This window comes from Colletotrichum lupini, chromosome 3 (assembly GCF_023278565.1).
Source record: "Colletotrichum lupini chromosome 3, complete sequence".
Lineage (NCBI taxonomy): Eukaryota > Fungi > Ascomycota > Sordariomycetes > Glomerellales > Glomerellaceae > Colletotrichum > Colletotrichum lupini.
In genome coordinates this window covers 5,476,870-5,491,790 of record NC_064676.1, presented here as the reverse complement: position 1 = coordinate 5,491,790, position 14,921 = coordinate 5,476,870, and the positions used below count along the sequence as shown (strand labels likewise).

The 14,921-nt window shown below is 48.3% G+C and overlaps 6 protein-coding genes across 6 annotated transcripts; all 6 read left to right on the top strand.

Moving 5' to 3' along the window:
- Positions 1–265: 265 nt before the first annotated feature.
- On the top strand, positions 266–1,273 carry CLUP02_06402 (uncharacterized protein; the record flags this gene model as incomplete). Its single annotated transcript, XM_049285401.1, has 1 exon — positions 266–1,273. One exon carries the CDS (start codon positions 266–268, stop codon positions 1,271–1,273), a length of 1,008 nt encoding a protein of 335 aa, XP_049142544.1.
- A 1,027-nt stretch (positions 1,274–2,300) lies between these two features.
- On the top strand, positions 2,301–3,155 carry CLUP02_06401 (uncharacterized protein; the record flags this gene model as incomplete). Its single annotated transcript, XM_049285400.1, has 1 exon — positions 2,301–3,155. One exon carries the CDS (start codon positions 2,301–2,303, stop codon positions 3,153–3,155), a length of 855 nt encoding a protein of 284 aa, XP_049142543.1.
- A 2,552-nt stretch (positions 3,156–5,707) lies between these two features.
- CLUP02_06400 (uncharacterized protein) lies at positions 5,708–6,712 on the top strand (the record flags this gene model as incomplete). Its single annotated transcript, XM_049285399.1, has 1 exon — positions 5,708–6,712. One exon carries the CDS (start codon positions 5,708–5,710, stop codon positions 6,710–6,712), a length of 1,005 nt encoding a protein of 334 aa, XP_049142542.1.
- Positions 6,713–7,398: 686 nt separating this feature from the next.
- On the top strand, positions 7,399–9,054 carry CLUP02_06399 (uncharacterized protein; the record flags this gene model as incomplete). The annotated part of the gene is made up of 2 exons (XM_049285398.1): positions 7,399–7,791; positions 8,557–9,054. Coding segments are annotated over 2 exons (891 nt in total), but the record flags the coding sequence as incomplete, so codon positions are not given.
- Positions 9,055–9,670: 616 nt separating this feature from the next.
- CLUP02_06398 (uncharacterized protein) lies at positions 9,671–10,657 on the top strand (the record flags this gene model as incomplete). Its single annotated transcript, XM_049285397.1, has 1 exon — positions 9,671–10,657. The coding sequence occupies one exon, from the start codon at positions 9,671–9,673 to the stop codon at positions 10,655–10,657; it is 987 nt and encodes a 328-aa protein (XP_049142540.1).
- Positions 10,658–13,181: 2,524 nt separating this feature from the next.
- Positions 13,182–13,865, top strand: CLUP02_06397 (uncharacterized protein; the record flags this gene model as incomplete). Its single annotated transcript, XM_049285396.1, has 2 exons — positions 13,182–13,244; positions 13,296–13,865. Coding segments are annotated over 2 exons (633 nt in total), but the record flags the coding sequence as incomplete, so codon positions are not given.
- Between the last annotated feature and the right edge of the window lie 1,056 nt (positions 13,866–14,921).

Below are 14,921 nucleotides of genomic sequence, written 5' to 3'. Positions count from 1 at the left end.
CTCCCGCATCGATTGACCACAAACAAACCACCTCCGCTTCAACTCATACCGCTCCTTCGGCTACCCGCACGTCTGAATAGATTGACGGCTACTGTTTGCAAGCAATGGAAGAAAGACTTTCGCCTGGTTTCTTACTCACACGTCTCTATTCTTTTTTAGTTATTTACCTCTCTTCAATCAGCTTTCCTTCTCTTCTTCTCTCATACACTTTCCACTCAGGCACACGAAAAGTCTCCAACCGATTCTGAGGCTTCCAACCATCGCGATGAGTGCCTCGACATCCACTCCAGACGCCAAGATGGCACCGTCCATGGATATGTCATCTCTTGGCAAGGCTCTTCCAGTCGTCAAGGGCCCGAAAGACCCCAAGCACAAGGTCTTCGAGCTCGTCTTCGACCACCTCCTCAAGGAGGCCGAGCAAAAGACCGACTCAATCCTCTATTGGACCTCCCGTGACCCCACGCCTGACGCCAAGTCTGGCCTGACGGTTTTCGACCAAGTCGACTACGCCGCGCTCGGTAACCGCGCCCCCCAGCGCAAGCGCTTCCGCATCGTCGGCATTCTCAACCAGATCGACCGCCGCTCCCGCATCAAGTTCAAGCTCCTCTTCCGCCCCCGGGAGATGATCTACGTCGAAGGCGCCGAGCCCGGCTTCGTGCGTGTCGGCTGGATCTGTCCCACCAGAGACCACTTCCTCATCTTCGTGGGCGAGCGGGAGAGCATCCCGCACCTCTATGCCGCTCTCATGAGACCTCGCCCCGCCAACTGTCTCATCACCCACTCCATTCAGAGCGTCCGCATCTTCATCACTGAGTTGTACCGCTACGCCTATGGCAAGGACTTCGAGGCCATCCTTCAGCTGCCCAACCTCAAGCAAGTCGCCATCGACGTTGGCGTCATCCGCATCCTCAGCACCCCCAAAAGAAAGCGCCACCAGCACAACTCGGAACTTCCCCTCGACAGCAGGCTGTTCCCGTCACTTATCGAGTGGGAGCGCAAGTACCGTCAAGAGATGAAGCCCGTCTGGGCCAAGCTGCAGCAGAAGGGCATCAAGCTCGTGTGCTACGCGCCTGGTGCCGGCGACGTGGAGCTTCTCGAGCTCATTCGAAAGAACGATGGCAGCGTCCGCATGAAATTCCTCGACCCCGTCTGTCATTGCTACGATAATCAGCGTCACCCGGTCATTCTTGCCATGAAGGCTGACAACGGTGGTCAGCTGAACATGCTCAGTCGCGATGATCTGGCTCGCGGAGGCGAATTCCGTAGCGTTTAGTGCAGTGGCTGTGATGGTTATGGGTCTTTGTCACTGATGGACAGAGATGGACACGAGGTTTCCTGCCTCCTTATTGCGTACTCGCGATATTCAGAGTTCCATGATACTGGCTCCTGTTCGATTGTATACAAGAGGTATCATTCAGCTCATACGAAGAGATGACAAGTGGGAGGATTGGGTCTCAGACAGCTAGTCGTTCGTATGAATAACAATACTCATTCGTAAACTCCATGAAGTCTCAATTCATTGCACCAGTGATATCATCATGAGATATAGCTACAATGGTCCGATCAGAAAATGCTGTTTTTTGTCTAAGAAAGTTGTCACCGTCCACGGCCAGCCCAAATAAAAGACGGTAAGACCAAAGGCAAATTTCCAGTCGCGTTCTACCATAGCGTTGATTACCGATGCATGTACAATTTGGAGGGCCGCATGGTACACTTTCAGCAAGTTCAGAGGGTAAGGTTGATAGTGACTTTATGACGGTGGCAGTCCTCGGCTTGTAATCCATCTCAAGCTCTGAGGTGAAGCTATCGTCACACCATGTCAATAGGCCGAAGGGCTCGCGAAAAATACTGCCAATTATTTGTTTACCTTACTCATCTTGAAAGAGGAATCATATCCCAGTTGTAAACAGCCTTGCTTCAATGGCCTTGATGATTCTTAGTGTGTCTCTCGTCTCGTCCAGCCACTGTCGTCCTTCTCGGTCCCGGAAGCCTCCTCTTCATCATATTGAATCACACTCACAATTTTCCTGCTCCTTCCTTTTTGTTTTGAGTGAGCTGCACCTTCCTCTTTACAATTCGAAAATTCCCTATTGCTGTGGTATAAAATACTCACCTGCTTATCCATTTCTTCCCACTCTCCCTTTCTCTCACTTTCACTACCGCGACCGTACCCATTACCACAGCAACAACAATATCACAATATTATCACACCTCAACCACCACCAGTCACAACGATCACCGCCATCATAGCAGACCCTTTCCCATCTTCTGTTGTCGCAGCGGTGAATAAGCGGCCTCAGATGAAGGCTAGTGTGCCATACGAGGTCTTTCTTCACGTTGTTGAACAGCTTATCGATATGGCGAAGAGTAACGATACCAAGGTCTGGTCTCTCGCCTACAATCACAGCCTGGCCACCAAGCTGGTCCTCAACGATGTCAACGTTTTAGAGGACAAGCCCTATTCCGTGACCTACAAGCGCCACCAGAAGCTTCGCCTTGTCTCGCAGATCAACCAGCAGTCCCGACGCATGACCGAGAAGACCTTTACCAGACTCCCATTCATGGTCGCCACTCCCGACGGACTCAGTCGCCAACTTTGCCCAGTCAAAGCATACGTCCCTGTCACAGACGAGTTCGTCCCTTTCTTCACATCTCTGGAAGAAGGCCGCGAGGCCGAACAGTTCATCTACAACCAAGCTGTGCTTCTGCCCTCTGCTTCTGGCTACGCCCTCCTCTCTCGCATCGAAAAGATCTTTCTTCTGCGCTTGCGATACCTCATCACTGCAAACAAGGAGTCCCTTTCAACCCTGATCAGACTCCCGAACCTCAAGTCAATCACAGTCAACGTTGGAAGATTTGGCAAACTTCACAATAGAATGAAGCCAGGTATCCACGAGGTCGACCCGAAGAAGTTTCCGGGCCTTGCACAATTCTGCACTCAGGACTCTGAAGCACTCAGAACTCTATGGGCCGGCCATCTTGAAGCACGAGGAGTCAAGCTCTTCGGGGTCATCGACAATGACCAGCGCCCCATCATGGAGTTACACCCAAGTCGTGACAAGATCATGATCACATACATTCAGCCTCATGCCGACGAAGCCGTCGAAGAGTTGAGAGAGCGTATGAAGCAGGTCTTGGAATCTTTGGCAATCTGACTTTGACGTTGGCGGATCACGAATGGTACAAAGGGATGGATTCACACTTGTCTTTTGGAAGGAGGATAGATACCCAGCTTTGTGGTTACGGAAAGACTGGTGTGGCAGTTGGGGTAGCTCTCGCCCCAAGAATCAGTCTATCATAGAAGGACGTACTGAGGATACAGGTTGTTCAACACGCTGGCTCATGAGAAGTCGTAATGAGGAAATACCAAAGTCTTTGTCCCATGCACAGTTCATCAAAGGTGATTCGTTTTCTTTTGCACATGTTCACCGAGTAAGTCGACCCACCCCCTTTTGGCCACCCCATCAAAACATAGTATTAAAACATCGCTACTAACTACACTTAATTAATTAACTATCTTCTATTATTATAATAATATAATTATTATTCTCCCTAAGTAATTTAACCCCTATAAATCGACTAGGACTAACTAAACAATTACTAAAGTCCTCCTAAGCTTTCTATATATCTTAAATATTTGCGAACCTAGTATTTAAATCTATTAGTATACTCTTCTTTTTCTACGGCCTTAATTAATTAACTTTAGCTTTTAGAACTCGAATGTAGTACTAAGATATTATTAAATAGTAGGCTTACTTACTAAATACCTTTTTTACTTTTTTAAATAGTAATTATTAAGTATTATAGTCTAGACTAAGCTTTATAAATAACTTTAACTAATCGCAGAGCTCACTAGCCTTCCTAAGTATTAACTAGTTAATAGTAAACGCCGCTAATACCTAGTTAATAGCTTTTTTAATATTACTAGTTATTTACTTAGTATTTACGGTCTTTTTAGTTAATATAACTAGGTTAAGTAAGACTATTAAATTAGTAAGTAGTCTAGCTATATTAAAGGGATATAGTCTAGTTACTTTTTACCTACTTCGTATATTTAATAACGTTAGACTAGCTAAACGAGCTTTTTAATAGTAGCTTAAAAAGTACTACTTTTTAATAATAATAAAATTGTCTATTATATCCTCCTTACTAAGCTCCTTTTTATATTTAGATTTAATAAGTCTAAAAATAGCTATATTTAATAGCTAGAGGATATAAGAAGTATATAGTAATAAAAATAGTAAATAAACGTTATTTTTATAGTATTCTTATATAAATTCTATTATTATATAACTCCTATAGCTAGTTAGAACTAATAATCGAGGCTTATTAAGTATACTAAGCCCCCTAAGGGGGGGGGTCTTAGTTTATAATAAGAACACTATTTTTAACTATTTAAAAGTAGTCTTATTAGTTATTTAGCTATTATTTATTATTGTAAACTCCTAACTAGTATAAGGGTTAAGTTTAAGTAAAAACTACTATTATTATACCGACTTTCCCTTATATATAACTAATAGTTTAATAGCTCGACTATTAATAAAGATATACTTAATTATAAATACTTAAGTACGCGAACTAAGCTCTTTTTTTTATATTATTATAGTCTCTATTTTACTTAAAACTAAGCTATTAAATCCCTTACTCTTTAGGATACTAGTCTTATTTATATTATACTTATTAGCTTATTTAATATTACTAATCTTTAGTATATTAAATAATCTAAACTATAACTTAATTATATTAGTAATAGCCCTATTTAAACGCTTTGAATTAATAGTACGACTTTTTTAAACCTTAATTAATAAGTTCTTCTTTAAAAAAGCGTCTATTTATCTCTTTTTAAAAAGATTTATATCCCCTTAAGATTTTAGAACTTACTTAGCGAATTTTATAAGCTATTCGTAGGTTAATATAACGCTTAGATTATACTAAATACGAACTTATTAAGCTAGCTAGTTTTCTTATTATAAAAAAAGCCTTTAGAGGTTTACGAATATTATTACCCTCGTTTAGTAGCCTTTTTTATAGTTATAAAGAGTTAACTTTAGAACTCCGAACTTAATCGAGGCCCGATTAACTAAGAGACCTCTTTTAATAGCCTTAAGAGCCTAAATAACTTTATTTTTAGTATATAAGACTATTATATATTAATAAATAAGTATATAAAAAAGAATTATATTTAGACGATTTTTGTAATTATTATAGTGGTTTAAAAATCGTGGGTAGGGTTTTAATGCGGTAGCTGGGATGGAGAAATGGGGTGGCTAAAAGGGGGGGGTGGCCAAAAGGGGGTGGGTCGACTTATGTATGTCGTTGTCTCCAGTTCAGGGCCTTTAATGAAGCCTCAGCTTTTCTGAGAAAAATGTGACAGGACGTTGATCCGTATTGTGGTTGATCAATCTGCCATAGGCCCGATTCTGCACCTTAAGTCAAGGGTGAGTATGCAGGCGGACAAACAAACAAAGCCCAACATGACGACTAAGCGGCTACTCACATGAAACCGAATCTTCTCAAAGTCCTAACCTTCATACCTCGACTCATCCCTTCTTTCCTTTTCCACCCTCTTCTAGCATTGAGGTCGGAGTGTTGAGAAGGATTCGACAAAACACCGTCAGATCCTCAATTCTGGCGGTCGGAAGGTAAGTAGACAACTCGCCGCAATCACTACCACTTTTCATTTGCTAAATCTCCTCATCTAGATACAATGGCGTCTGACGCCGTTGCTTCATCTTCGCCAGCAGGCTTTTCAAACACCAAAGGAGAAGGCGGTCAAGTTCGCCTCGCAGACCGAACAGTCCTCTCGACAGCCTCCTTCGCCGGCATGTCGCGATCCACTACCCGACGAGGCAAATTAAGTCCTGCAGATCTGCCCCGCGAGATCTTTCTCAGCATCATCGATGCTTACCTCGAAAACGCTCTCGCCGACAACCGCTCAGTCCTATGGGTCATCGACTACCACCACGACGCCCCGACCAAGCTCGTCCTTCGGATCAGAGGCCATAACGTCGGCTCCGAGATGGTTGAGATGAGCGAACTCGACCGTTTCCAGAGCATTCGTCTTCCCCTCCAAATCGACAAGAAGACGCGCTCCATGGTACATCGCCACTTCCGTCGCATGCCCGTCAAGAAGAACCACTCATACTACTCGCCCCTCTCCGCTGTCGACGCCTGGGTTCGCCCTGACGTCGACCTCTTCACTCCCGACTTCAACGACACCGAAGGCGCCCGCCCTGTGCGCGAGATAAAATGCTCGTCGGCCATTCAGCTTCCCACTCGCCCGGGCCACGATCTCCTGAGCGGCATCCAGCACGTCTTCCTCCCGACCCTTCGCTTCTTTCAGAAGAACAACAAGGTCGCCGTCGCCGCGATGTCAATGCTCCCGAGCCTGCAGACGGTCTCCATCATCGCCGGCTATTCTGTGCCCATGTACGATGACCCCGAGCTCCTGGCGATCCACCCGGGCTGGATGAAGGTCGAGGGTCACCGGTACCCGGATATGAAGATTTGGGAGGAGAGACACGGTCGTGCCTTCCGCAAGCTGTGGCTTCCGTTTAAGAGACGTGAGATTGAGCTTTTTGCTTTCAGGGATGATATCAAGCCGGCTGTTATGGAGATGAAAATTACCAAAGACGGTATTCGCGTGAAGCATCTTTTTCCTGACTGCTCCTGCTGCTCCTCCGACCTTGAGTATAATGACAAGGAGAGTTGAAGCTTCAGAATAGCCATTTGTACTTGTACGAGATGTTTAGCTCCGATGAACCCGCGGACTCTGGAATTGCCGCGTCTCGGGCGAGGTATACATTATCAGTTCAGGTCAAAGTCGAAAGCAATGAGTAGACCGTGGAAAATATAATTAATTTGGCCAAACGTTTAGCGCAATCTCACTACCTCCTACTCCTCTGTTCATGCTTTCACTGCGGATTAATCTCAAACATGCTCTGTACGATGTAAGGTATTATTTGTGAGAACGGAACGGCTTACAGGCATAATACACCAATTGATTGCCTTGTGACCCCAACAGGTAGGTGGCTGGGGCTCTCTTATCATTTGTGCCCGCTGATATTCCTGGTGCTTCCGCCCTTCTGTCGCCTCTGGCACTAGTCTTTGGTCCCTTTCGAAGGTTTGCGGCTCCGCAGCTCCAAAGTCAGTCATCGTTTGTTCAAGGCAGCAGACATTGCCCTCCAGGTACCTGTAATATGTCGGATAAAATAAGGCCCAAAAGGGTAGAAATCTTTGCCGCGAAATGGTGCATCCTCCCTGATTCCGGAAAGGAGGGGCATTCCTCCTCCTTTCAGATTTCCCGCTTCTTCCAAAATCACTTTAAGCTTCTACTTCGTTCTCATCTGAATTTCTTACCACTTACTTTTCTTCGAGCCAATCTATGTCATCCAACGATGTCTCCTCATCAACTTCGTCCGGCGCTTCCAGGTTGCGCCGGCCCTGACTCTATCCCCACCGAGATATTTTTTTGCCATCATTGAGGCCTTCCTCGCAGAAGCGAAAGCTTCTTCACGGGCCATTGAGTGGCGATTAGAGTACGCAGAAGACGCTCCGTCGAACTTCCGGCTCGCTCTCACTGGCGACGTGGGTTACCCTGGACCGCTCAGCGTCCATCGATTCCGAAACATCTCTATTCCTTTACAGATCAACAAGAAATGCAGAGAGCTCACTAGTAGGGTCTTCATACCGATTCCCTCGCTGCATTTTTATCTTGAGAGAACGGGCCCTGACATCTTCGTCCTACCTTACGTTGATCTATTCCGGGTACCCAAAGTGGAAAGTTATTACTTTAGAAGCCTCCTCGATTCATTGATATATCTCCCGACTTTTGAGGCCCACGCTTTCATGCAACAAATTCGACGATTTTATATCCTGGAATTCAACCTGACTATTCTCGAAGTTGTTGAGAATCTGCTGCAACTGAAAGAAGTTATCTTCAATGGGAAAAGCCTCATTGACACCATCGAGATGAGTGATACCAAATGCCTTCTCGGTATGATTCCTATGGATGCCGACAATTTCCCCGAATGGAGCGACCATCATCTCCCCGAAAAGACCAAGTTTGGGTCATTTTGGAATCCGTTCGGCCGTCGAAGCGTACGAGTATACGGAAAAGTACCAGATAGTCGACTCTCTACCTTTGAGGTTTACAATACTTCGGATGACCCCGATGCGGAAAGTCCAAGTATCAAGTTCCTAAATCCAGAATGCACATGCTCACAATGCTTGTCGGCAACAAAAGACGAAAAAGAGAGCGAAACCCGCCCCGTTGGCCCGGCTTCATTGCCTTCTAGGATATCTATGGCCATCATCGATATCCTCATATCAGAAGCTGTGCAGTCCGCATGTCCAATCTTCTGGGAACGGACTTATTTGATTAAAAGCTCCATCGCCCTAGACGCCAGGGACTACGGAAGAATGTCTCACGAAACTCGAAAGAGATTCGCAAGTCTCAGACTTCCCTCGCAGATCAACAGAACGGGTCAAAAAATGGTTCGTCAAAGGTTAATCCGAGCGGAGATATCACGGGGTGAAGAGCCCCCCTACGGATGGGCGTTGCCTGAAATCGACGCTTTTTCCATGGAAGACGAATACTTTCAAGCAAATCTGGAGGGCATTCGACTCCTGCAGAAAGTGCAAAACATCATCCTTCCCACCAGTCCGGAACCTGGTAGTAGATACTTCCAGAATCAGCCAGTCAATTTCTGTACTGCTCTGTCGTTGCTACCAAATCTTAGAAAAGTAGTCTGTCACCTCGAACCATGGAGATATTATCGGAGTCGCCGTTCACCATCGGCTCTACCAAGCCCTCGCCCGAGCGAGCCGGTAGAGATTGACGACAGAATAGATCTCGACTTGCAACTCTTAACATCAAAATTTGATGGCATGTCTAATTGGGAATTTCTCGAGAAAAAGAAAATTCGATTGTACGTCAAGGATGGCGAGGGTGGTGCAGAGATCATTCAGACGACCGAAGGCTTCAAAATGAAATACTTGACTCCAGATGAGACCAAAGATTGTAAATTCTTGTCAGGTTGGATGATACTGTGATGCCAACAGGATATTGGGAACGATACTAGCTGATTCTGTGTCACTGTGGCTACGGAGCACGGAGTAAGCTCTTGGAACCACGGCGTCATGAACATGGTGGTGGGGAAGTTTCGGACAACGAGATTCTACTTTTGCAGAATGCCTCACACATATTGAAGAGGGCCAAGTTAGTTAATCTGGAGTATCATTGTGCTTGAGAATTTCCCTTTCTTCTCCTTTCTTCTAAGCATAGATACCAAACAAAGAATCCAAAGCCCGACGCCTGGTCGTGTAGGCGTACGATCCTTTGGTTTTCAAAACCATGCTTGAAAGGTCGGCAAAGAAAGTCTTTGTCCGTCTTTCCCCGACGTCAACGTCAGAGCATCAACATTTCATGACAAAATTTTCTTTCGGAGATCGAAAGGAAAAAGTTGTTCGAGTCCAGTGTCGGTGGAACACTCAAGGTTCTTTATCTGCCGTCTCTGAAGCCATCGGTTTTACAGATATTATGGCTACTATCCTACCTGACGAACGCTGAGAAATTCTAGAGGCAACACACCATCATCACAAATTTCTCATACAGTATCATCACTACCGCATCACTTTACGCTTCCTGAGTATTGATTCGCCTACGACAATGACGCCGCAAAAGACTTCGGACGTAGTGGAGGAGTCTCGTTGCCTTCCCCATCTCCCAAACGAGATCATAGTTATGATATTCGACAGAATGATCGCAGGCGCCGCCGCCGATTGCCAGCCCATCACGTGGGAAATTTGTCACAGTCAAGACCCTCAAAGACTACAACTTCCGGGACGCGTATTACAAGACGACGTAATAGCCCACTCACAACGACATTTCCCACACCTTCAAGACACGAAGCTAGTTTCCTCGAGGGAGCGCTTCAACAATATGCGACTGCCATTACAAGTCTGCTCTTGGACCAGGGCCATGGCCCTGAAGACTTTCCATCCCCTTCGCTATCGCAGCCAACCCCACATGCTACCGCGTGTCTTACTCTTTGGAGAGCGCATGTTTGGCTTTTCGAAGGAGGATTGTGTTTGGACATGCCCAGCGCTTGACGTCTTCTGGATCATTAATGACGACGTCGAGATCGGCTTTACGCAGCCGTGGCCGTGTGCCCAACAATCGAGCGACCATCACGCCTCCTCAAGTTCTCAGCCTAGTGCGACGGCCGACGGAATCCTCCGGGTTATCCAAAATGTCAGATTCGATTGGCTCAGTTCGAATATCCCATCCCCAGGGGGCCTGTCCGGCGCGCTCGAATGGTCCCTCTCCCTACCGAGTATCGAGCGAGTCTATGTGGACAAGCACCTGACGCATCCTAGCTACGGCGCGGCCGGGTACTTGAAGACGGGACACTACCGGCTAGGGTCTCGCAAGCGTGGACCTGAGTATCTTCACCTCGTCGGGTTACCGGACTGGATTACCCGTTATCTGCAACGCCCGACGACAGACAAGGCCCAGTGGAAGGCGCTGCGGAGCAGGAAAATTCCGGTTGTGGTTCGCGATCCAAGCTTTAGTGATGGGAGTGACGAGACTGTCCCGTTAGAGCTATTCCTTGATGAGAAGGATGAGATCTGCTTTCGGCTCTTCTGTCGGTAGTCCCTCCATGTTGTGGAGTTGGTCCTGGAGTGGGGGCCATGTAGAGTTAAGCTCGAAGGTAAGGAGGGACTGAGAAAAGACATCGAGGTTGAAACTTGAGACGTGGCTTCGGCAAGAACTATGAGGAAGAGCTTCTCCGCCGGCTCCGCTATACTATGGAAAGAGACGAGGAGACTCTCTTAATAAGAGGTCCGAGAGAGGCCAGGTTCCGCACGAGTGTCAACATCCGAAGGAGGGGACCTCGGAGGCACAGTGAACTTCTAGTCATTCCTGGGATCTGGTAGACCTGTTCGTATTCGTTCACGATGTTGGGAGGATGAGCGTGCGTGATAGATAACGGGAGGGTATCCTTAGTCAGGCCAAGACAAAGAGACGTTTGTCTTTGAAGAGATGATCTCGGGGTAACAGTAACATTTAGTTTTCTCCTAGAAATTATCTCATGCCGAGGAAGTCGATGGCATTAATCACTGGTGCCTTGAGGATCGCCTGAACGGCTGCGTGAAGTTGGAGGGTATATATAAGGTGCCCTGCTGTCGACTATGAGCAAGGACTGCGTATGGCTTTATCAAGAAAGAATTACTTAGAGACTGCTCGTAGTTCTAACTCCCTCCCACTAATTGTGACGAAATGGTCGAGAGGCTCCGATGGCGCTTGCCATTGTATGACTTGAGTTCAAGTAGCAACTACGCATTATCCTGATGGTGGCAGAGATGAAACGGAATGACCACAGACGATGCGCAAAAATGCCTAGAGCAGAAGGTGACAGAGGGGTGGGCGCAAACCACCCCTCATACACCGAATACAAGAATAAGCACGCTGAGAACCCACCACTCGGCGGCCCAAAGACGACAACCTACAAGGTGTTTGTCGTGGGCGTTTAGTAACCCACTTGGGCAAACCTTGTCCCCTCGAGGTCCTTCCCCAGAGTTACCACAGCGAGGCCCAGCAAGGCTAGCTTATCGCAGGGTGTATACAGTCCGTAAAGGCCCACCAACGCCTTTGGTGAGAACCTCGTGGGGACATTACTTACCCAAGTTTGAGAGTGAAACAATCTACAACTTGAGAGACGACAGTAATAGCACCGAATGTAACTCCATGACGAAATTCTCACGACTGACAGCTGAATGAATAGACGATACCTCACCTGATACTCTCACCTTAAACAGCAACCTCCCTAGACACAACCCCAACGGCGAAGGCACCCGACTCCGCTTACCTTGCCGGTCGACGGTTGAGGGGTGAATGGTGGATGACTTCACATCGACGAGAGCATAGCGAGACGGCATGTCCGGCCCCAGTACCGACTTACCTTTCCCTCATACCATGACCCAAAAGCCAGGTATCCTCTCGCCTCTTACGATCAGGCATCCCATCTCCGTCCACTCAACCCCATTCTCTCAGAAACTCCCATGAACCATCCCCAAACGTCAAACAAAGGATAGATATAGCCTCAGATCACGGCTGTGTAGCGAGAGTATAGCATGCCAGCCCAAGCCCACCCTCCTTCCAAGCATCCTCGTAACTATTCCGCTCGTCGGGAAACACCATCCCACGTTCCGCTTCGATCCGCTTCGGTGTCACAGTCTAGCATTTCCCATCCACCTGTTGCCTTTTATCGTCGTGCCGGATGTTGAAATCGCCCTTGTGGGTTGAGTCGGCAGAATCCATCGGCAACCATCCTCATCATCGGGGCCGCGTGCTTCTATACCATCGTCACTCGTGTCGAATGACTCCATCAACGCAAATCCGTTGCAACGTGCTCGCTATCGTCGTAATCGTATCATCGCGTATCCCATTCGTGTTCGTCGTAGTCTTCGTCATCGCCCATTTCGCGCCCAGTATCTCCCCCCTTTCCGTCCCCCACGCGACCTCGGACATCAACCTCATCGCGAAGTTCCCATCCAGAGCAAGCGAATCTCCGTCATTCCGAATATCCAGTTTCAACCTCAGTCGTACTCTAATCCAACCTCATACAACCGTCGTGTCGTCGTAAATCCCAAACCCCTTCCCCCCAAAGCGTCGCCCATCCACGCAGATTCCACTGAGCGTATTCCCCAAGTCGCACGAGAAAAAGAACAGTCACAACCAAGAACATAGGCAAAAATTGTAAAAGAGGAATCACTAGAATTATAGGAAAATTTCTCATTCTCTTATGTGGCAAAAAACCCGATCCTCTCCCGCCGGCCGTTCCTACGCTGTGCTAGACCGCGCAACGTGCCCCCCGCCTCCGAAACGTCGCGGAGCTGGTAGAAACGGGCAATGACGTACGGCCGATCACCATTCGCCTCCTCTCACCTGAAAAGTAACCCCCCAAATCCCATCAGCTAAATTCCACTAAACAAACAGGAGAGCATTGCAAAAAAGTATACAAAAATCAACAGCAAACAGACATCGTAAATACAAAAATCAATTGGATTGAAAAATCAAAACGGGCCGATTCGAATAACTGCAGAAAGAAGCTTTGCAATCTGGCCATTTCCAGAAACCCACGCAAAAAATAGTCAACAAAATACACAACGATAGATTTCCCCGCTTCTTGCAAACGGTCGATCTGCAGATCTCATCCCTCTTGTTCGCCGTCAGAACCATCAGAAAGAAAAGACCATCGTAAAGATCCGGGAGAATCCCTGCCTTTCACATTCGTCGGTCGTTCCCCTTCTCTTTGACAAAGCTTCTGAAACGTCCCATCATCCACAGAGTTCTGTCATCCCCAGCCGATCATGGGCTCCCATCTAACCGTGCCGAGGCCCCCCCTCTCAAAACGTGTTTGCCGATCCCCGCCACTCAACGTGCCTCTTCGCCAGCCTGTCAGGTCAGGTCACCCAGAGAAACTCTGAGAGCTTGCAGAGAGGTAGGGTGGCGAGCTGGCGAAACGGGGGAAGCATACGCAGTAGAAAAGAAAAGGCACCTTTCAGCCCTAAACTCAATGCTACTCGGCATACTGCGACAGCTGCCCCTAGAAGGCATCTTCCCACGGCGATCGCGTTTCCACTGGTACTCCTGCCACACGATCACCGTCGCATTCCAGGTGACAGAGTCCGCAGATCTGAATATCGCCCCGCGCGATAAACCTCTCCAGTGGTCTCTTGTGGTGATAGATGCCCCTTTCGCCGCCAGAAGAGTTATCTTCTCCCTGCCGATCGCGGAAACAAGCCAGGGGCAAGCTTCTGTCTCGCGTGGCGACAGCTCGCCGCCTGGCCACCCGTAGCATCCTGCCCCTTGATCAGTGGAAACGCTTGTCTCCGCTGCTTCAAGGGCTTCTCGTTCGCTTGTCGCCTGCCCTACAGGGAGCAAGACCGATTGTAGGTGGCACTGGGGGCACTGATCCGTCCTCAAGGTCCCGGAAGGGAGCACTTGCACCCACAAGGAGCCAGCTGGCAAGCGAGGATCGCCGTCTCGGCTGCTGCTCTACAAGGGGAATGCCCTCATGCAGCAGGTAACAGACCAGTTGATAGTGAAGAGGATGTGAATCGCGAGATCCTGCAGCCCTAGCCCCTTCTCGCCTACGGTCCTCTCGCTCCTCCATCACCCTCGCCCCCCCACGTTCCGAGCCAAAGGCCAGAAAGGGTGTGAAAGGGGAACACCGCCACGAACTCGCGATCTTCCCTCAAAAGAGAGCTCTCGGGTGTGGCAAAAGCCTCAAGTTACCGCTTCAGGAAACCGACAGGCCTCATGTGTCGTCGCCATTGGCTCACCATTGACGTTCCAACGGCAAGACAAGCGTCACTCCGCTACCGAAGCAGAGAAACCTAGTCCCTCACTGTGGCTGGAGAGGAGGTGGAGGATGGGGTAAGGAGAAACGAGGAAACAAGAAGAGGGATTCTCACCTCGAAGTCGCTGTGTCCTGGAGGAAGAAGGGAGTCGCAGAAGCAGATCGGAGAAAAAGACAGGGCACGATCGGTGTAAGAGCGTGGAAAGGGCACCAGAACCTCACATCTATCAACCAAGAGAGCCGCGTCGAGCGCTGGTCCATGGGGCATCGTCGACTCTTATCCTCTTCAACTTGGCGAGAGTCCCTTGTGGCTGGGTCCAAGACTCCCTTCTTCTGATGGAACCCCTCCGCCATGCCTCCCGAGTCCCGAGCCCTCGTGGCACCCCTATCCTCGGCGATCCCAAGAGTCTGGAATCGTGTAGGGGTCCTGTCACCCAATGAGCGGCCCAGATGTTGGCGAGATAGAAAGTGACTTCTTCCTAACGAGACCCCAAAGACACTCACCCCTGGGGCGCCCACTGCGTCCGACGGCTGCAAAAGCCGCACCTACGC